The sequence below is a fragment of the Ornithorhynchus anatinus genome, chromosome 15 (assembly GCF_004115215.2).
Source record: "Ornithorhynchus anatinus isolate Pmale09 chromosome 15, mOrnAna1.pri.v4, whole genome shotgun sequence".
In the NCBI taxonomy this organism is placed as follows: domain Eukaryota; kingdom Metazoa; phylum Chordata; class Mammalia; order Monotremata; family Ornithorhynchidae; genus Ornithorhynchus; species Ornithorhynchus anatinus.
In genome coordinates, this window is record NC_041742.1 from 17,531,794 (window position 1) to 17,554,286 (window position 22,493).

Genomic DNA, 22,493 nt, shown 5'->3' on the forward strand with positions numbered 1-22,493 from the left:
GGAACGAGCTCCAGCTGTGCACGTCTCTCCCTCTCTTCTTTCTACTTTACTGGCAAGAGCCCAAGCCTGGAACTCAGACCACCTGGGATCTATTCCTCCCTCCTCCCCTACTTCCCTGCAGTGTGACCTTGGGTAGATCACTTCGCTAGGCCTCCACTCCCTCACCTGGAAAATGGGGATTACGACACTGAAACAACCTGAAAACGTTGTAATAATAATAATAATGTTGGTATTTGTTAAGCGCTTCCTATGTGCAAAGCACTGTTCTAAGCGCAGGGGTCGATACAGGGTAATCAGGTGGTCCCACGTGAGGCTCACAGTCTTCATCCCCATTTTACAGATGAGGGAACTGAGGCACCGGGAAGTTAAGTGACTTGTCCAAAGTCACACAGTTGACAGGTGACGGAGCAGGGATTAAAATCCATGACCTCTGACTCCTAAAACCGTGCTCTTTCCACTGAATAATGATGATGGTATTTATTTAGCGCTTATTTTGTGCCAAGGACTGTTCTGAGCGCTGGGGTGGATACAAGGTTAGCAGGTTGTCCCACAGCCTTAATCCCCATTTTAACAATAATAATAATTTTGGTATTAAGCGCTTACTTTGTGCCAAGGCGTGTTCTGAGTGGTGGAGTGGATACAAGGTTATCTGCTTGTCCCATGTGGGGGTCTCAGCTTTAATCCTCATTATAATAATAATAATTGTATTTCTTAAGCTCTTACTCTGTACCAAGCACTGTTCTGAGCACTGGGATGGATACAAGGTAATCAGGTTGCCCCGTGGAGCTCACAGCCTCATTCCCCATTTTATAGATGAGGTAACTGAGATACCGAGAAGTTAAGTGACCTGCCCAAAGTCACACAGCAGAAAAGTGGCAGGGCAGGGCTTAGAACCCATGTCCTCTGACTCCCAATCCCGTGCTCTTTCCACTAAACCACGCTGCTTGCATCTACCCCAATGCTTAGAACAGTGCTGGGCACATAGTAAGCGCTTAACGGAGACCATTATTATTTTATTATTACTAAGCATTTAGGAGAGTACAATAAAATCGGTAGACATGGCCTCTGCCAGCAATGAGTTTACAGTCTGTAGGGGAAATATGATGGTCTGTAACTGCTCTCAGCTGTGGAAGGACTTGAGCAGTCATTTAATCCTCATTAAATGCCTCCATTTTGCAGCAGAAAAAACCCCCAAAAGCTAGGGGATTTGTCAAAGGCAATGAAGGAGCCAACCCTGGGAATCTAATAAAGATGAAGTCTTGCTTCTTGGGCACTATGGGCTTTCCAGGGGCTTAATAATAATTATGGTTCTTGTTCAAAATAACGATGGTAGTTGTTAAGCACTTACCACGTATGTGCCCAGCACTGCTGTAAGTGCTGGAGTAGATAGCAGCTAATCCTGTTGGACACAGTCCCTGTTTTATGTGGGACTCACACTCTTAGTCCCCCTTTGGTAGATGAGGTAAATAAGGTGAAGAGAAGTGATTTGCCCAAGGTCACACAGCAGACACGGCATTACAACCCAGGTTCCACCAACTCCCAGGCCCGGGCTCTATCCGTTGGGTTTGGAACAGGATCAAGTAGCAGTAATTCTGCATTTGGTTTTTTCTTGTATGCATAAGTGTAAATAACCTTTAATTTTCCAAGTGTTTCTCATAATATTCAAAAACAAACAAAAAAACTTTTGTCTTGTGCTTTTGCCTCCGACCCTTAGTGAGTGAAAAATGAAAAAAAAAAGTAAAAAATAATTAACCTCCCCTTCTCCAGACTACGGGTTCCTTTCGGTGGGGCGGGGCCTAGAATTTACCAGTTTAATCCCACCCGCTGAGCGTTTCAAACACTAAAAGAAAATGCTGCCTTGGCCCAGGGCCAAAGGATTAAAAAGGTGTGGTCCTTTAGATAACAATTGAGGTGGAGCAAAGACAATAATCCTTGGCTGGATAGCGCAGAGCAAAGCAGATGGACATATTTTCTTTGAATCCATGAACCTGGGCAATTGAGTCAGGCCAACTGTCCATCTGACCAGTATCCTGTCTTTCCCAAAGGGTCAGCTTCTCATCTCCCACCTCCAAGGGCGATTCTCTCTGTCCTAGGCCTGGCTCCTGGACTTTATTTTTTAAATGGTATTTCTTAAGTGCTTACTATGTGCCCGGAACTGTATTCATTCGATAGTATTTATTAATCGATTACTACGTGCAGAGCACTGTACGAAGCGCTTGGAATGTACAATTTGGCAACAGATAGAGACAATCCCTGCCCAATGACGGGTTTACAGTCTAATCGGGGGAGACAGACAAAAACAAGAGCAATAAATAGAATCAAGGGGTTGTACATCGCATTAAAACAATAGCAATAAATAGAATCAAGGGCTTGTACATCTCTTTAACAAAATAAATAGGGTACTAAAAATATATACAGATGAGCGGACGAGCACAGTGCTGAAGGGAGGAAAGGGAGAGGGGGAGGAGCAGAGGGAAAGCGGGGGAAAAGGGGGCTTAGCTGAGGGGAGGTGAAGGGGGGCAGAGAAGTAGCAGAGGGAGCAGAGGGAAAAGGGGAAGCTCAGTCTGGGAAGGCCTCTTGGAGGAGGTGAGCTCTCAGTAGGGCTTTGAAGAGGGGAAGAGAATTAGTTTGGCGGAGGTGAGGACGGAGGGTATTCCAGGACAGCGGGAGGATGTGTACTAAGCACTGGGGCAGATTCAGGCTAAGTGGTGATTCAATACCTCTCCCCCTTAACTTTTGAACACCATGTGGGATATGGATTTTGTCCAACCCGATATTTTTGTATCTAGGATTACTCCATGTATCAATGATTAACTTGTATGACTATGCCACCTTTAAAAAAAAATGGCACTTGTTAAGCACTTACTATGCGTCAGATACTGTACTAAGCACTGGGGTAGATACAAGCTAATCAGGATGACACAGTCCATGTCTCCCATGGGGCTCACAATCTCCGTCCCCATTTTAATCAATCAATCGTATTTATTCAGTGCTTAATGTGTGCAGAATACCACAGTAAGCACTTGGAAAAAGACAGTATAACAGAGTTTGTAGATGCGTTCCCTGCCTACAATGCGCAGATAAGGTAACTGAGGCTCAGAGAAATGATTGGCCCAAGGTCACATGGTAGACAAGTGGTGGAGCTAGGACTAGCTCCACCACTTCTTATTTTACACTGACCTGTGCGAGTGAGCTGGAAATTTAAACCCAACCAAGGGAAAAAAATATCAAAAGTTATTTGCTCCAAACCACGATGATGAACAAATTTCTGTTCACTCCCTGATATAGGTAGAAAATGCAAAAAACACATTTGGCAAGAATATCTATCAAGAAGGAAAATGAGGGGAAAATCTCTTTAAGAATCAGCTCATCAGATGGCTGATATCAGAGCTTTTTTAATATGATATTTGTTAAGCACTTACTATGTGTCCAGCGCTCTACTAAGCGCTGGGATAGGTACAAGCTAGATAGGTAAGAAACAGTCCCTGTCCCGCATAGGGCTCACAGCACTGTGCATATTTGTATATATTATTTATTACTCTATTTTGTAAATGATGTGTATACATCTATGATTATATTTATCTTGATGATAGCGACGCCAGACTACTTGTTTTGTTTTGTTCTGTTTTGCTTTGCCATCTGTCTCTGCATTTAGCCTGTGAGCCCGTTATTGGGCAGGGATTGTTTCTATCTGTTGCCGAAATGTACATTCCAAGCACTTAGTTCAGTGCTCTGCACGTAGTAAGCGCTCAATAAATACAACTGAATGCATGAATGAACAAGTCTCAATCGCCATTTTACAGATGAGGTACCTGAGCCCCAGAAAAGTGAGGTGACTTGCCCAAAGTCACCCAGCAGACAAGTAAGTGGCAGTAGCAGGATGAGAACCCAGGTTTCTCTGACTCCCAGGCTCGTGTTCTATGCACTAGGCCACGCTGCTACTCTGGTTTCTGAGGGACTCTGAGGAAGCGGGAACCAGCCTTCCCACACCATTGGCGTCGGTCAATCCCACGATCTTCTGGGTGTCAAGCGGAAGGCTGTGGGCGGCTCCCTTCCGAATCGCACCAACAGAAGGGGAACGTGCCACAGCAGGGCTGCAGCCACGGCCTCCAGGCGTTACTGAGCGTGTTGAGCTGGAGAGGCACAGGCGTGATGGTCCTCCTGTGGGCCTCCACGGCTCGCTCCACGCTCTCCAGCACCGTGCCGAACAGCGGCTCGGTGTCGGGGGAGAGCGGGTTGGCTTCCGACGGGTCACTGGAGAGGTCAAACAGCAAAGGCGGGTCGTGATGGGTCACGCGGTCCCCGAAGCACGGGCAGACCAACCTCCCGTAACAGGCTCCCGCTCCCTTGGGATGGAAGACGGGAGTCACGTAGTGGACTTTCCAGACGGCACCGCCTGTGAGAAGGGAAGGATGGCTCATCTGGTTTGCCGTAATAAAGAGGAGGATGATAAATAATGGTATTTGTTAAGCGATTCCTATTCTTTTATGGTATATGTCAAGCATTTATTATGTTCCAGGAACTGTACTCAACGCTAGAGAAGACAGAAGTTAATCGGGTTGGATACGGTCCCCGTTCCACAGAGGGCTCATGGTCTTAATCTCCATTTTATGGATGAGGGATCTGAGGCACAGAGAAGTGAAGTGACTTGCCCAAGTTGGCAAAGGAGACAAGGGGTGGAGTGGTGATTAGAACCCAGGTCCTTCTGACTCCCAGGTCTGGGCACGAGTCACAAGGCCATACTGCGGCTCTATGTGGTTCTTTATGGTTTGAACCTCCTGAACTGGCTCAAGCAAATTTCAACATTTGAAACCAAAGCCAAAGGGAATTTCTTTTGTTTTTCCACAAATGATGGATGCAACTGCCCTCTCTCTTTCCGAGAGGTGGCTTAGTAGAAAGAGCTCAGGCCTGGGAGTCAGAGACCTGAGTCCTAATCCTGGCTCTGCCACTTACCTGCTGTGTGACCCTGGGCAAGTCAACTAATTTCTCTGAGCTTCAGTTTCCTCAATTGTAAAATGAGGACTAAATCATACTTAAACCGTGAGCCCCATGTGGGTCGGGGACTGTGTCCAACCTGAATATCTGGTATCTACCCCAGGGCTTAGTATAGTGCTTGGCACATAGTAAGTGCTGAATAAATACAATTATCACAATGATTATCATCTCTGTGCCTCAGTTACCTCTACTGTAAAATGGAAATACAACCGTATTCTCCCTCTGACTGAGGAGCAGCATGGCCTAGTAGCAAGAGCACAGGCTTGGGAGTCAGAGGACGTCGGTTCTAATCCCGACTCCACCACTTGTCTGCTGTGTGACCGCCGGCAAGTCACTTAACTTCTCTGTGCCTCAGTTACCTCATCTGTAAAATGGGGATTTAGACTGTGAGGCCCATGTGGGACTGTGTCCAACCTGATTATCTTTTATCTACCGCAGCTCTTAGAATAGTGCTTGGCACATAGTAAGTGCTTAAGAAATACCATAATTCTCATTATTTTTATGATTATTAGACTGTGAACTCCATGAGGGACACAGGGACTGTGTCTGACCTGATTATCTTGTATCTACTCCAGCGCTTAGGGCCGTTCTTGGTGCTTAACAAATACTGTCATTACCGTTGCCATTCAGAATTTGGAACCGATGAAAGTATTTTTACTTACTTTCCCTGTGGTGCCATCGTACTGCATGTAAATAGGTCTCACAGTAATGAAAGAGGAACTCGTGATCTGAGCGTTGGGTGGTTCCTTGCAGTAAAGGGATCAGGTTCTGGCCATCCATCACCCTGATTCAGAAGAGAGAGAAGAAGTGGCTAGAAGCAGCATGGTCTAGTGGGTAGAGCCCGGGCCTGGGAGTCAGAAGGTCATGGCTTCTAGTTCCGGCTCCGCCAGTCGTCTGCTGTGTGATCTCGGGCTAATCACTTCATTTCTCTGGGTCTCGGTGACCTCCTCTGGAAATTGGGAATTGAGACTGTGAGCCCTATCGACCCCATTTGTTTCTATACACACGAGCACTTAGTTCAGTTTCTGGCACATAGTAAGCGCTTACCAAATACCATAACAATTATTAATTTGGCTAACATACTAGCTCATTATGGGCAGGGAATGTGTCTCCTAATTCTGTCCTTGTATACTCTCAGTCAGTCCATTTTATTCATTAAGTGTTCACTGTGTACAGAGCATGGTACTAAGCACTTGGGAGTGTACAATAAAATTATAAACAGACACTTCCCTGCACACATCGAGCTTACAGCTTAGAGAGGGAGGCAGACATTATTATAAACAAATTATAGGTATAAACATAAGTGCTCTGGGGCTGGGTGGGGGGTGAATAAAAGGAGCAAGTCAGGTTGACAAAGAAGGGAGTGGGAGGTGAGGAAATGTGGGAAGGCCTCTTGGAGGAGATGGGCCTTCAATCAGGCTTTGAAGGGGGGGGGAGAAATTGTCTGACGGATTTGAGGAGGTAGGGTGTTCCAGGCCGTGGGCGAGAGCTTGGCGGCGACATAGATGGGAGCGAGGTACAGTGAGCCTGGCATTATAATGATGATAATAATAATGATGGTATTTGTTAAGCGCTTACTATGTTCCAAGCACTGTTCTAAGTGCTGGGGTAGAGACAAGGTAATCAGTGTTGCCCCACGTGGGGCTCACAGTCTTAATTCCCATTTTACAGATGAGGTAACTGAGGCACAGAGAAGTTAAGTAACTTGCCCAAAGTCACACAGCTGGCACATGGTGGAGTCCGGATTAGAACTCACGACCTCTGGCTCCCAAGCCCGTGCTTTTTCCTCTAAGCCATGCGCTTAATACAGTGCTCTGTACAAAGGAAACACTCAATACCAAAATATCAAAAAAGATTGATTGCTTGATTGATAGTCAGAGAGGCTCGCCTACTATTTTTTCCACTATCCTGTTACCGCCTAATTATAATGAGGAATTCAGGGATAATGAAAATTGCCTCGGCGAATGGAGTCAAGTTTCGCTACCTGTCACGGGGCAGGGTTCCTCCGCCCAAGGAGGCCACGGTGGGCAAAATATCCATGAGGCTCGTGGGTTCATCGATGACCCCGCCGGCGGGCAGCACGCCCGGCCACCGGAAAATCCCCGGCACGCGGATCCCGCCTTCCCAGCCTCCCATTCCTTTGCCTCCTGCAGTTTTAAGAGTGAGAAAGAAAGACAACAGAGTGAGAAGCAGCATGGCCTACTGGAAAGAGCCCAGATGTGGAGTCATAAAACCTGTGTGGCCTAGTGGCTACAGCCCGGGCCTGGGAGTCAGAAGGACCTCGGTTCTCATCCCGGCCCAGCCACTTGTCTGCTCTGTGACCTTGAGCAAGTCACTTCGCTTCTCTGTGCCTCAGTTCCCTCATCTGTAAAATGGGGATTGAGTCTGCTGAAGGACAGAGACAGTGTCCAACATAATTGGCTTGTATCTACTTCAATGCTTAGAACAGTCCATTCAATCGTAGTTATTGGGCGCTCACTGTGTGTAACACACTCTATTAAGCACTTGGGAGAGTACAATGTAACAATAAACAAATTCCCTACCCACAGTGAACTTATAGTCTAGAGTCTACATTCTTTGACATACAGTAAGTGCTTAACAAGTTCCATAAAAAAAACCACAGGGGATTTTTCCAAAAGTTATGGTGTCACCTGACATACCTCCTTTATTTAGGTTTCAATAATCCTTTTCTGTTACCCTTCGTCTACCTTGCGGTATGATTTATAAAAACAAAAAAAAACGGCTTTTCTGGGCATTTATTCAAACCACTTGTCCAACGGCCAGATGCTACTCACCATTTCAATTTCCTTTATGTTTTAAAAATCTCAGATGATCTCAGTTTTGGAATAAAGTTTCCCTGCAGGGAAATTTGGAAGGTTTGCGTTCTCTAGCCTAAAGCCCACTGGGCCTTCCCTGTGGATAATAGTAAAGGTGATGACTTTGCTGTTTGGAAATCCTGAGGTTTGTCAGATATGTGAGCAATTTTTAATCAACTAAACATTTTTTCTCGGGTATTAACTTCTTTGGGTGTCAGTTTCCTCACCTGGCAAATTAGGATTAATACCTACGTTGTGAGCCCCATGCGGGATGGGAACTGTTGTCCACCTGAAAATCTTGTATCTACCCCAGCTATGATAACAGTGCTTGGCACATAGTAAGCGCTTAACAATAATTACTAATTATTGAATCAGCATGTGGCTCCTTATATTGGGCCACTGCCCTTCTTTACTATCCAGGTGGTACTGCTTCTTTTTTTCTTTTTTTTAAGGGTACTTGTTAAGCGCCAGGCACTGAACTAAGTAGTGAGGTAGACACAGAGTTAGATCTCACACATGTCCTACTTGGGCCTCACAGTCTTCATCCCCATTTTACAGAGGAGGGAACAGATGAGGTGTAGAGAAGTGAAGTGACTTGCCCAAGGTCACTCAGCAGAGCAGTGGCAAAGCTGGGATTAGAACCCAGGTCCTCTGACCCCCAGGTCCATGCTCTCACCACTAGACTACACTAAAGGTGATAATACAAGTGCAAAGGCTAGTACCTTATTCCTTTCCTTCCCCTATTTCTACCTTCTTCCCATTCCTTTCTTCTCATTCTCCATCCCCTCTTCCCACCCCACTCCTCCTCCTCCCACCCCATTCCTCTTTTTTTATGGTATTTGTTAAGCACACACGTTGGGTCAAACACCGCTCTAAGTTCTGGAGAAGGTACAAGCTAATTAGATTGGACACAGTCTCCATCCCACATGGGGTTCATAATCTAAGTAGGAGGGAGAACAGGTTTTGAATCCCTATTTTATAGTTGAGGGATCTGAGGCACGGAGAAGTGATGTGACTCACCCAAGGTCACACAGCAAGCAACTGGCAGAGGTAGAATTAGAATCCCAGTCCTTCTGACTCCCAGGCCCTTGCTCTTTCCACTAGGCCACGCTGCTTCTCCTCTACGAAATAATGATGGACCTCTGCTCCCGCTTCATTCATTCGAATGTATTTATTGAGCGCTTACTGTGCGCAGAGCACAGAACTAAGTGCTTGGGAATCTATGTCCTTTTCCACTTCAGAATTCTTACCTTTATATATTCCATTCCAGCCGCCACGCTGGTCATTCCCTTCTCGGGATTCTAAGGATCCTCCATGGTCAGAGGCAAAGTACGTGAGGGTGTGATTTGTCAAACCCGCCTTGTCTAAAGCATCCAGAACTTGGCCTGGGAAAATAAAAACCCACCACATTTAGTCAGTCAGAAGTGTATTTATAAAGAGAGAGGACTTCATTTTCAAAGACGATGCTACTGTCAGTAAGATTCTATCCTTCCGGGTGGACCTCACCGGTTTTTTTTTTAACTGTTCTAAGTGCTGGGGTAGTTATAGTCAATCAATCAATCAATTGTATTTATTGAGCATTTACTGTTTGCAAAGCACTGGACTAAGTGCTTGGGAGACTACGTAAAACAATAAACGGACACATTCCCTGCCCACAATGAACTTAGAGTCTAAAGCTCACGGAACAGGCTAATTGGACACAGTTCCTGTCCCTGCTAGGTTTCACGGTCTGAGTATGAAGGAGAACAGGAATGTAATCTCCATTTTACAGTAGAGGAAACTGAGGCACAAAGAAGTTAAATGACTTGCCCAAGGTCACGCAACAAGCAGTAGGCAGAACTGGGATTAGAACCCAGGTCCTCTGACTCCCAGGCCTGTGTTCTTTCCAGTAGGCAATGCTGCTTTGCTGCAAGTTGGACAGTACCTTCCACACTGTTTGCAAATAAGGATGGATCTCCTCTGCCCTAATGTGGATAAACTCCTGGAGGGCAGGGATCATATCTTCTTACTCTATCTCACTCTCCCTAGCGCTTAGCACAATACTCAGCAGGCACTCAATAAATGAATAAAACAAATTAATAATAATGGTACTAGTAGTAATATTTACTGAGTGCTTACTGTGTGCAGAGCACTGTATTAAGCACTTGGGTTGTAATCCTCACCCGCAGTGAGTTTTCATTCCAGTTCATGTTACATATACACATTAACAAACACAAGTTATTTAGAAGCTTGGGGCTGTTATAAAACAAATTCTCATGTGTGATCTCAAACAGTAAGGAACTCTGGGCAGTCTTTTAAAATCCGTGTAGGTTTTATTTTGTTCTCCAAAGCTGTTGTTTTTCATCTAGTTTCTCCACACTCTCCCCATTCCTCAAAAGCCATCGATGGCTGCCAATTCCTCTCCACCTCAAGCAGAAACTCCTGATTCTTGGTTTAAAGTCCCTTGTTGGGCTCTCTTCCTCCAACTGATCCACCACCCGCCAGGGGTTTTTTTTTGGTGGTATGTCTTAACCATTTACTATGTGTCAGGCATTGTACTAAGCACTGGGGTAGATGGGGAAGCAGCGTGGCTCAGCGGAAAAGAGCCTGGGCTTCGGAGGCAGAGGTCATGAGTTCTACTCCCGGCTCTGCCACTTGTCAGCTGTGTGACTGTGGGCAAGTCACTTAACTTCTCTGTGCCTCAGTTACCTCATCTGTAAAATGGGGATTAACTGTGAGCCTCCCGTGGGACAACCTGATTACCCTGTATCTACCCCAGGGCTTAGAACAGTGCTCTGCACATAGAAAGTGCTTAACAAATACCAACATTATTATTATTATTATTATGCAAGACACTCCAGTTGGACACAGTCCCTGTCCCACAAGGGGCTCACAGTCTTAATCCCCGTTTTGAGGTAGCTGAGGCACAAAGGAGTGAAAAGACTTGTCTAAGGTCACACAGCAGACAAGCGATGAAGCTGGGATTAGAACCTCGGACTCTCGGGCCTAGGCTCTTTCCACTAGGCCTGTCGCTTCCCAAATTTCAATACGGAAATGTGATAGAAGTCACTCACCTACCATCCAATCCATCTCTTCTACATTATCGCCGTACAGGCCGTGTTTGCTTGTTCCCAGAAACTTCTCTGTGGTCACCAGTGGGGAATGGACATGCAACCATGAGATGAAGAGGAGGAAAGGTCCCTTCTTGTTCCTAAAAACGGAAAATGCATTACAGTTCTTGAAGGCAGGGATAATGTCTAATACATTATGGTCTAGTGCATAGAGCCTGGCCCTGGGTTCTAATCCCAGTTCTCCTTGTAACCTTGGGCAAGTCACTTCGCTTCTCTGTACCTCAGTTACCTCATCTGGAAAATGGAGATTAAGACTGTGAGCCACATGTGGGACAGGGACTATGTCCAACCTGCTTAGCTTGTAAATACCCCAGAGCTTAGTAGAGTTCCTGGTACACAGTAAGCACTTAACAGATATCATTAAAAAAAATTATTGTATTCTCCCAAGCGCTCAGTACGGTGCTTTGGACAGGTAAGCATTCAAAAAATACCCACTTAGGCCAGCAGACATATTCTCCAAAGAATTTCCTCACCCAGACCCTATCACTCCAACAGCCACCCTGGAGAAGCAGGATGGCCCATTGGAAAGCTCACGGACCCGGTAGTCAAAGGACCTGGGTTTTAATACCGACTCCGCCACTTGTCTGGCCTATGACCTTGGGCATATCACTTCTCTTCACCGGGCCTCAGTTCCCTCATCTACAAAATGCGGACTCAATACCTGTTCTCCCTTCTGTGTAGTTTGAGCCCCATATGAGACCTGATTATCTTATATCTACCCCAGCACTGTAGTACAGGGCTAACGTAAGGTAAGCGCTTAACAAATACCACGATTATTATTATTATTCTCAACCTATATTGTGTTAGGTTACTACTTTTATTCATTCATTTGTTACGAGTTTCCCTTTATTGTAGTTTTAGCCCCATTTTTTAATCTTGCTTCTGGCTGGCTAGCGATCTCCTGACCCCTTCAGGGCAAACTGTATTGCTGAGAAAGTTGAGAGAGAAGAGAGAGGGTCAATACCACTTTTCCCAATCTCCTTTTTTGTGTACAGAGGCCGCTAGCTCTGCCCTCTGCTGGCAAAAACTAAACAGGATCTATTAATTAGGTTACTGTGTCCGGTCTGATTAGCTTGAGTGTATCCCAGCGTTTTAAAACAGTGCCTGGCACTTAGTAAGTGCTTAGAAAATACAATTAAAAATGCAAGAACTACATGTGAGAAGCAGCATGGCCCAAGGGGATAGAGCACAGGCCTGGGAGGCAGAAGGACCTGGGTTCTAATGCAGCCTCCGCCACTTGTCTGCAGTGTGATCTTGGGCAAGTCACTTCATTGCTCTGGGCCTCAAATACCTCATCTGTAAAATAGGGATTCGGACTGTGAACCCCATGTGGTTCAGGGACTGTGTCCAACCTGATTTTTTGGTATCCACTACAGCTCTTAGTACAGTGCCTGGCACACAGTAAGTGCTTCAGAAACATCATTATTACCATTATTACTACTAAGACTGGGAGTCCCCTGTGGGACAGGGACTGTGTCCTAACAGATTAGCTTGTACCTACCCCAGTGCTTAGCAGGATGCCTGGCACATAATAAGAGCTTAGCCAATATCATGAAAAACGATGAAAAAGAAATCTGTTAGATCATGCTCTCCCAAACGCTAAACACATTGTTCTGCGCCCAGTCAGGGCTCAACAAGCACCACTCACTGCCTGATTGAAACCCGGTGCCGTGCACACGGTCGGCGCTCCACAACTACGACTGATCGACTGACTGAAACGTGGCTCCGTCCCTGAGGAAGCTCGACTCTCCCCGAGGAGACGCAGGCCAACAGGGCCCACCGATCGGGGCGTGGTTACCTTTCGACGAAGGCCACGGCCTCCCTGAGCATCTGGGGCGACGTCCTCTCTAGGACCATTGGCTGCTCGACGATCAGGTGGTTCCTCATCAGGAAGCAGTCCGCGTGCTTGATGAGCGCGTGGGTGAGGCGAGAGGCGACGAACGCCAGGACGGCGGCCCCGGCCACGGAGGCGCTCAGCTTCCCCGGGGCCGGGACCAGGCCCGTGGCCCGGCCCAAGGCCAGGGTGAGGCTGGCGAGGGCGAGGCTCTGGGCGGCCAGGGAGAACTGGTTCTCTAAGCGGGCCCGCTTCTCCGAGTGCAGGGAGAGCTGGCAATCCCCCATGAGGGAGAAGGGCATCCCGAAGAAGTAGTCGAACCCGTGGTTCAGGGGGTGATGGCAGTGGTCCCAACTCCGTTCGCAGTTCAGTCCCTGGTGCCATTTCCCTGCAATCGGACCGGGGACATTCCTTCATTCGTCCCATCGCATTGATTGCGTGCTCGCTATTTGGTCAGTGTTTATTATGAGTCTAGCACTGTTTAAGTGCTGGGGTAGATATGAGTTAATCAGGTTGGATCCAGTCCCTGTATCAGTCACATGGGGCTCACAGTTTAAAAGGGAGAACAGGTTCCGAATCCCCAGTTTACAGATGAGGGAACTGAGGCACAGAGCAGTGAAGCAACTTTACCCAGTGCCACACAGGAGCCAAGTAGCAGAGCTGGGATTTGAGCCCAGCTCCCTTGACTCCCTGCTTCCCAAGAGAAGGAGGGAGCCGACCCTCTTGGGTCCCAGGCCGGAACTGTGTCTTTATTTCACGAAACCACACCATCAGATTTCCAAACACTTCATGGCTGATGGCTGCTGCGTGAATTACCTAATCCCGTTGCACGCTTTTCCAGAAATGGCCAGGTGTTGATATGCATTTTATCTCACTAAACGGAGCGTTCTGCACACATTAATGAGCTTAAACAGGGTCCTGATGGACATAGCCCATCTCAGGGTAGCACTGGAGAGTTTCCAGTTCTCTACCGGTCTCGACCCTGGGAGGGAGAGTCAGGCAGAGGTCTACCCATTCCATTCCTAGCTTGGGCAGTGGCTAGCGAGTGGAAGGCCATCCGCTACAAGTCAAAACTCACCCGTGCTGGGAGAGAGTCAAGGGCACAGACTCAAGTTTACTTTGCGGAAGGAGGCACTGGTAAAAGCCTTCTGGATTTTTACCAAGAAAACTCTATGGATGCACTACCAGAACGATTGCAGATGGATGGGGGCCGTTATGGGAGAGATGTGTCCATGGTGTTGCTGTGGGTCGGACACGACTCGACGGCATAAGACAAGACAGGAATGGACATACGGTACCTATTAATCCAGTGGAATAGCCTTGCTCTTGTAGTATCTCTCCAAAAGTTGTTTCATTTGCGGGGAGCCCCCCCGAACAGGCAGTCCATCGAAGAACTCTGTATCCATCACTGGAGATCATGCCTGAGGATAGCCAAATGTAATTGTGGAAAAGGAGACAGAACTTGAGTTTGCTTTTAAAAATCAACTCGGTTCTAAAGTTCGGAGAAATTCCTCTCGCCCCATCTGCCCAGATATGTCGTGGTAGTATTTATTAAATACCCACTGCGTGAAGAGCACTGTGCTATGTGCTGGGAAAAGTTACATGGGGAAAATTTTGACATAGTCCCTGGCTTCCTAGGGGTTTACAGTCTGAGAATAAGTGGGTGGGGAGAGCAGGTGGTGCACAGATGCACAAAGAACAATCAAACAGTGAAAAAAGAAAAATGTAAAAGACAAGGATGCTGATAAATACAGAAATAATTGAAACAAGGAGCAGCAACGTGGCCAAGAGGAAAGAGCCTAGGCCTGGAAATGCCTTTTTCCCTTTCTGGATTCTAAATATACCTGGCTGAAATTGCCTAAAAAACCTTTAATTGGCACGCGAGAGAGCTCTTCCATTCATAATTACGAGGCCTACTGCTCCCCTGATAGTTAAGATAAGTCAGGTTAGGCACTGAATTATAGTTCACAACAATAATGATTTGCATGCATTTATTAAACACCCACTCCAGAGTGTCTTAGGAGTTAGTTTAATTATGTGTCTGGGAGCTTAGAGGCTGGGGTGTAAGGGTGCATACTTAGAATGCTCTGCCACTTGTCCTCTGAGTGACTTTGAAGTCACTTCACTGGGCCTCAGTTCCCTCATCTGTAAAATGGAGATCAAGACTGTGAGCCCCATGTGGGACGTGGACTCTGTGCAACTTGATTAGCTTTTATCTACCCAGAGTTTAGTTCAGTCCCTTGACAAGGAAGGCTTAACAAATACCACTAAAAAAAAGTAGATTCTCCAGAAATAGAGATTGCTTTTAGGGCAGACCATTTTCAGTGTTTCTGAACCTTCGCTGTGATGTTTTTGATAGAGGTTACTTTGTTTATTCCCCCAGAAGAGAGAGTTATAAATGCATGAATGGCCATGCTCTCTGGGATTTTTCCTACTGGGAAACAGGAATGTGCTCCTGTTTGTGATGCTTCATTTACTGACTGGCTCAAGGCATCCCCAAAAAGCTCCTCTGAGGCCATTCCAGACATCACCACAGCCGGACGTCAGCAGTGACAGAGAAGCAGTGTGTGGCCCAGGGGCTAGAGCCTGGGCCTGGGCGTCCGCCACTTGCTCCCCACTTCATGTCTCTGGGCCTCAGTTCCCTCATCTGCAAAATGGGGTTGAATAAGACTCTGAGCCTCACACATGAGGCTCCACTTGATTAGCTTGAACCTACTTCGGCACTCAGGAATAATAATAATAGTGGTTTTTTCTAAGAACTTACTATATGTCAGGCGCTGCAAATAATAATAAGTAATAATTATGGTATTTGTTAAGCACTTACTTTGTGCCAAGCACAGTTCTAAGCACTGAGGTAGATAGAAGATAATCAGGTCGTCCCCCATGGGACTCGCAGTCATAATCCCCATTTTGCAGATGAAGTAACTGAGGCACAGAGAAGTTAAGTGGCTTGCCCAAGGTCACACAGCAGATAAGTGGCAGAGCCAGGATCAGAACCCGCATCCTCTGACTCCCAAGCCTGTGCTCTTTCCACTAAGCCAAGCTGCTTCATACTAAGCACTGGGGTAGATGCAAGGTAATTGGGCTCGACACAGATACGAGAAGCAGCGTGGCTCAGTGGAAAGAGCACGGGCTTTGGAGTCAGGGCTCATGAGTTCAAATCCCAGCTCTGCCACTTGTCAGCTGTGTGACTGTGGGCAAGTCACTTAACTTCTCTGTGCCTCAGTTCCCTCATCTGTAAAATGGGGATTAAGACTGTGAGCCCCACGTGGGACAACCTGATTCCCCTGTGTCTACCCCAGCGCTTAGAACAGTGCTCGGCACATAGTAAGCGCTTAACAAATACCAACATTAGATCCCTGTCCCACATGGGGCTCACAGTCTTAATCCCCATTTTACAGCTGAGGTTACAGAGGCCCAGAGGAGTGAGGTGCTGACGAGTGGCAGAGCCGAAATTAGAACTCAGGTTCTTCTGACTCCCCGGCCCATGCTCATAGTGTCTGGCACAGAGTACGTGCTTAACAAATGGCATAAATAAAAAAGGGAAATGAATGAGACTGACCTGAGCGGATGGGGTATCTTCCTGTGAGGAAGGCTGCTCGGCTCGGGGTGCAGACAGACGCCGCCGAGATATGCTGGGTCAGTCTCACTCCCTCCTGGGCCAGGCGATCGATATTGGGCGTTCTAGCCCGGAAACAAACTCAAGTCAAACTCTCCTCATTAAGACAGTCAAGCCTGTTACAGTATCATCATTTTTCCCCCTCCCGCTTTGTGTCCCGCCTTGGGGTAGAGACATGATAATCCCATCAGTTCCCAAGGCCATGTTCCCTGTCCCTTATGGAGCTCACCCTACCTTGCTCTGTTCACTCATCCCCTCTCCCAGCCCCACGGTACTTATGTATATATCTTTAATTTAATTTAATTTAGGTATATTAATGTCTGTCCCCCACTCAAGACTGTGAGCTGGGAATGTGTCTGTTTACTGTTATATTGTTCTCTCCCAAGCACTCATTACAGAGCTTTGCACACAAAGAGTGGTCAATAAATCCGACAATGAATGAATGAAGGGGAATACGAATTGAATTCCCATTTTACTGATGGGGAAACTGAGAAGCAGAGAAGCCTAGTGAGTTCACCCAGGGGACCCAAAGGACAAGAGTCTGAGCTGGGATAAGAATGCAGGTTTTTCCGGCTCCCAGGCCCACGTTCTTTCCGTTAAGCCTACGTTTGCCACAGCGTGTGGTGCCTTACAGAAACCAAAAGAAAAAAAAAGGTGCTATTATGGTGTTTGTTATGGTGACATAGAGAAGCAGCGTGGCCTAGTGGATAGAGCACAGGCCTGGGAGTTCAAAGGACCTGGGTTCAAATACCAACTCCTCCACTTGTCTGTTGTGTATCCTTGGGCAAGTAATTTGGCTTCTCCACGACTCCGTTCCCTCATCTATAATCTGTGAGTCCCCTGTGGGACATGAGCTGTGTCCAACCTGATTAGCTTGTATCCACGCCAGCGCTTCGAATACATGCCTGGCACACAGTACTACAGGAGGATCCTGAGACAGTGGGTGTAGACAACTTGCACAGGGAGTTGGAGAGGAATGGGAGGAGGGAGATGGAGTGAAAAGTGGAGGGAGCCGTGGGGTCCAGGGAAGGTTGTTTTTTTTTTTAGGAGAGGGGAGACATGGGGACGTTTGAAAGCAATGGGGAAGAAGCCAGTGGAGAGCGAACAGTGGAATATGGCAGTTAGGGAGGGAAGAAGGGAGGGAGCAAGTGTTTTGATACTGTGTGAAGGAATGGGGGAAGCAGCATGGCTCAGTGGAAAGAGCGTGGGCTTGGGAGTCAGAGGTCATGGGTTCCAGTCCCACCTCCACCGCTTGTCAGCTGTGTGACTTTGGGCAACTAAGTTAACTTCTCTGTGCCTGAGTTACCTCATCTGTAAAATGGGGATTAAGACTGTGAGCCCCACGTGGGACAACCTGATTACCTTGTATTCCCCTGCCCCCCCCCCCCCCCAGTGCTTAGAACAGTGCTTGGCACCCAATAAGCACTTAACAAATATCATTATTACTCTTATTATCCACTAGGTTGTACTGCTTATCAAAGGGCTTAAAGGATAAGACCGAAGTGCAGAGGTGATGTAGAAGGGAGAGAGAAAAACTTCTTACCTTAAGGTGTCATTACCATAGCAACCGAGATCTCCGATTCCAAGATCATCTGCCAGGAACAGGACAATATTGGGCCGGGAGCCAGCTAAATCAATCGATCCTGATGGATGCAAAGCCAGGAATAAACCAAGGGTGATCAGCACGTAGTGCCTGGAACCAAGATAAGAAATCAGTCAATCAATCAATGGTATTTACTGAGCGCTTACTATGTGCAGAGCACTGTCCTAAGCGCTTATTCTTCCCTCCTCCAAAGCCTTCCAAGAGGCCTTCCCTAAGCCGTCCTTTCCTCTTCTCACTCCCTTCTGCGTCGCCCTGACTTACTCCCTTTATTCATCTCCCCGTCCCAGCCCCACAGCACTTGTGTACATTTCTGTAATTTATTTATTTACATTAATGTCTGTCTCCCCCTCCAGAGTGTAAGCTGTTGTAGGGAATTCTCCCGTTATGCTGTTCTATTGTACTCTCCCAAGTGCTTAATACAGTGCTCGGTACCTAGTAAGTGCTCAGACTGACTAATTCTGCACCAAGAGAGCATCTCCTGCCTTCTCCCAGTTCCCAGATCATGAGATACCCAAGACCGGGGATAAGTGTGCCCCCTTAGAGGAGAGCGTCTACCTCATGCAATCAAGCAGCATGGCCTAGTGGATAGAGCCCAGGCCCGGGAGTTACAAGGACCTGGCTTCTAATCCCAGCTCCTCCACTTGTCTGCTGTGTGACCTTGGACAAGTGCCCTTCACTTCTCCGTGACTCAGTTACCTTTAAAATGGGGGTTAAGACTTTGAGCCCATGTGGGACATGGTCTGTGTCCATCCTGATTATCTTCTATCCTCCCCAGTACTTAGTACAGTGCCTGGCACATAGTAGTGCTCAACAAATACCATCCAAAAAAAAAAAAAGGATGTGCATCCGTTTTTTGAGAGCCAAAGGTTCTGTTTTATCTGTCGTTAACCTTCCACTGGGCGAACCAGGCAAAATACAGATAGCCCAAGGACCTTCTTTAGATAGAATTTAAAAACCGAAAGTTAGTGTAGGGTTATTTTAAAATTCCAAGAAATATGTCTTACCAGCAACCTGCCGGGTACCTCATGCTCTTCTTCACACTGAGGGATGGCTAGATAGATTCGTGTCAACAGTGATGCAGGCTTCAAGAAGAAAGGACTTGATCAGCCAGTCCTGATGGCAAAAGTGAACAAGTAGAATGAGACAGATTGAGGGTGGGTGCGGGTGGGATTGATAGAACCAAGCCATGCTGGGAGCTGAGGAATAAGACCCTCCCACCTTTAAAAACTGCTTGTATCTCTGCTCTCCCCACCCAGCTCTCTTCACCTGCGGCTGGAAGAAAATTAAAAAAAGATAAAAACCACACTGTTCGTTGTGGGCAGGCAATGTGTCCGCCACCTCTGCTGTGTTGGAAGGAGAGAAGCAGCTACACATTCCTATGAGCCCCGTGCAGGACAGTGTCCAATTTGATTCGTTTCTATCTTCCTCAGCGCTTAGAACAGTGCCTGGCACAGAGGAAGCGCTGAACGTAAACCATAAATAAGGGTCTGCCTGTCTCCGAACAAGCATAAACAAAAGGGAAGTAGCGTGGCATAGCGGAATGAGTCAGGCCTCGGAGCCAGAGGACCTGGGTTCTAATCCCAGCTCCACCACTCATCTTCTGTGAGACTTTGGGGGATTCACTCCACTTTCTGGTGTTCAGTTCCCTCATCCATAAAATGGGGATTAAGACTGTGAGTCCCATGCAGGACATGGACTGTGTCCAATCTGATTGGCTTGTATCTACCCCAGCACTTAGTAGAGTGCCTGGCACACAGTAAGAGCTTAACGAATACTATAAAAAAAACCCCGGCATAGTTGATCAATACCTGAAGGGGTGACTCCGTAAGAGGGGGGCTTCAGAGTTCTCCACGTCTGGTGAGCCCTTGAATTGAGCAATTCCTTCCTCACTACCAGTTCACTCCCTGGTAGTCTGGAATATATCATCTATTTTCACTTTAGGCTGGAGTAGCAGCATCACACGAACGCCAGACTGCACGGAAACCGGAGCCGTTTCGTTGACAAAGCTTCCTTGTTTCAGACTGCTCTGGGAGAAGGAAGCCCAGAGAAATTCCAAGACCGCTCTAACGGCTCGTTTTATTTGATTCTTACACAGAGGATGGGACCTCCTGTTCTTGTTTACCGAGAGTAACTTTCAAACCACTCAGGCGAGGCTATCGGTAGAACAGTACGTGATTCATGTCGGGCAGCTATGAGCTCCAGGATCTAGGGGAAAAAAAAAGATCCCAAATATTTATGATAACCTTTCAAAGCTGCAATTGTTTTGCTGCAGCCACATCCTTGAATTCAAAAGGCAGTCATATCATTTTCATGTATTTTTTTTCCTCCTGACATCTCTCCTTGGCACTTAGGAAAGGACAAAACTTTTGGAACACAGACCCTGCAAAGAAGCCTGGAATCCCAAAGGAATGTATTTCCTTAGGTCTGAGTTGAATACATTTAGAAGCGAGATAAATTATACGTTCTAAAATGTACGAATGTAAGCTAACTCTAAAGGGCTTTTCAGATCTTTGAAGTTTTAACTGCAAATACCTGCCACGACCTTACACTTAAGCTAATTCATATTTGCTTTTGGACTGAACTTCAAAAATGATGCTGGCACAGAAAGCTAGATACTGATTTTGGCTTGTCCTGTTCCTGCCCTTCTCCCCCCGTCTCCTATCCTGGAACCGCTAATCTCCCGTCATGAGCCTCTCATGAGTATTTATTGCTTTCTAACCTTTTCATAGGTTTCCAGAATTGTCTTCTTTTCAGGACTATCCAATAGCCTTCCAACTCCTTGCCCTTGAGCTGGAATTCTTTTTCTGCCTCCCTCTCTCTCTCCCCTCACTCGAGCTGATACTTCCTTTCTCTGACATCACTGCTGACCTCACTTCCATTAGGATCTGGCAGGGGACTCGACTGAAATTTTTCTAGTGATTTCTACTACCCGATAGGGTGGGCAACGGGGCACGTCTTTATTTTGGTCAAACGCTCCTCAGGGATGTAATTGAAAAAGGCAAGAATTTGGCTTTGCAGCAGGGGAGTTCAACTCTTGGCATTGCTGGCTCAGACTCATTTCGGGATCTTGTCACCTTCAGGCTGTTAAATCTGGTTCCAATCTCCAAATTGCTTCCCCCTTCTCTCCCTCCCATCCTCGTAAAGACAAAGGTTGGAGGGGAAGCATGGGTGGTTACAGTCTACTAGCATTCTGGGATGTTTGTTTTAATCTAAGCCAAAATTCTATAGGTCCCAAGGTAAAGCTGTACACTTTTCGATTTGTTAAGTTCTCACTAATGTGGCAGGCACTAAGTGCTGGAGTAAATATAAGCTCATCCGGTTAGACACGGTCCCTATTCCACGTGGGGTCCCAGCTTTCATCCCGATATTACAGATGAGGCAACTGAGGCTCAGAGAAGTGAGGTGACTTAATAAGAATAATAATTGTGGTATTTGTTAAAACATAAACTATGTGCCAGGGACTGTACTAAGCGCTGGGGTGGGTGCAAGTAAGTAGGGTTGGACACAGCCTCAGTCTCAATTCTCATTTTAAAGATAAGGTAAACTCTATGGACACACTACCAAAATGAATGCAGATGAAGAGCTGGGCGTTATGAGAGTGATGTGTCCATGGTGTCACTATGGGTCTGAAACAACGCGACGGCATAAGACAAGACAAACTGAGACTGTCGGGCCCAGGCTCTAGCCAGTAGGCCATGCTGCTTTTCTATCTCTATCTCTTTTGGGTTTAGCTAGTTGTCATGATGCCTGCCCTCGAGGAGAGCAGATCATTACTGAAAACACTTCATTGTCATCTGAGTTCTGGCTCAGCAGTGAGCTGAATAATAATAATAATAATTGATCATTTTGGTATTTATTGAGTGCTTACTATATTTCAAGCTTTGAGAAGCAGCATGCCCTAGCAGATAGATCATGGGCCTGGGAGTCAGAAAAACCTGGGTTAAAATCCCAGCTCCACCATCTGTCTACTGGGTGAACTTGGTCAAGTCACTTCATTTTTCTGGGCCTCATTTATCTCGACTGTAAATGGGGATTAAGACCATGTGGAACTTGGACTGTGTGCAACATGCTTAGCTTGTATCTACCCCAGCGCTTAGTGCCTGGCACATAGTAACTGCTTAAGAAATACGCTATTTATTTTTTTTCACATGAGCCTCAAATTAGTTCAACTGAGAGATTTCAGGTAGGGAATCCTGACAGTAATGAACACCTGTTCATCTGCTGGACCTATTTGTGCTGTAATGAGGCTTCGTTGTAAATGTAATTAGGAATTGCAGTATGTTTGCAGGTTGGGATAATTGTTAGTATCTCTGTGCATTCTCTCCTGAATATCCTTTCTACAAACCAGTGGACGCGCACTGCTGAAATAACCCCACAGGCTATAATAACTGTGGTGTTCGATAGGCGCTTACAATGAACCAAGTCCTATACTAAGCACTGGGGTGAACACCAGATCATCAGATCTCACACGGGACTCACAGTCTAAGTCGGAGGGAGAACAGGTATTGAATCCACA

General features: G+C 46.7%; 1 protein-coding gene across 1 annotated transcript; it reads right to left on the reverse strand.

Moving 5' to 3' along the window:
* Positions 1-3,874: 3,874 nt before the first annotated feature.
* Positions 3,875-20,782, reverse strand: ARSL (arylsulfatase L). Its single transcript, XM_016228003.3, has 12 exons — positions 20,697-20,782; positions 19,786-20,182; positions 18,982-19,090; positions 17,918-18,067; positions 16,318-16,439; positions 14,054-14,176; positions 12,720-13,143; positions 10,865-11,001; positions 9,062-9,196; positions 6,980-7,142; positions 5,658-5,779; positions 3,875-4,396 (listed from the first exon to the last, which is right to left on the reverse strand). Exons 3-12 carry the CDS (start codon positions 19,002-19,004, stop codon positions 4,026-4,028), a joined length of 1,770 nt encoding a protein of 589 aa, XP_016083489.2. The 5' UTR covers positions 19,005-19,090; positions 19,786-20,182; positions 20,697-20,782; the 3' UTR covers positions 3,875-4,025.
* Between the last annotated feature and the right edge of the window lie 1,711 nt (positions 20,783-22,493).

What these genes read in the sequence shown, in the direction of transcription:
- ARSL (XM_016228003.3), bottom strand. Translation starts at nt 19,004, where the DNA reads ATGAGGTACCCGGCAGGTTGCTG. An exon ending in TATGGTAATGACACCTTAAG is followed by an intron (nt 16,440 to 17,917) that starts GTAAGAAGTTTT and finishes TTTCCGGGCTAG; the next exon opens with AACGCCCAATATCGATCGCC. An exon ending in GCCGTGGCCTTCGTCGAAAG is followed by an intron (nt 11,002 to 12,719) that starts GTAACCACGCCC and finishes TTCCGTTTTTAG; the next exon opens with GAACAAGAAGGGACCTTTCC.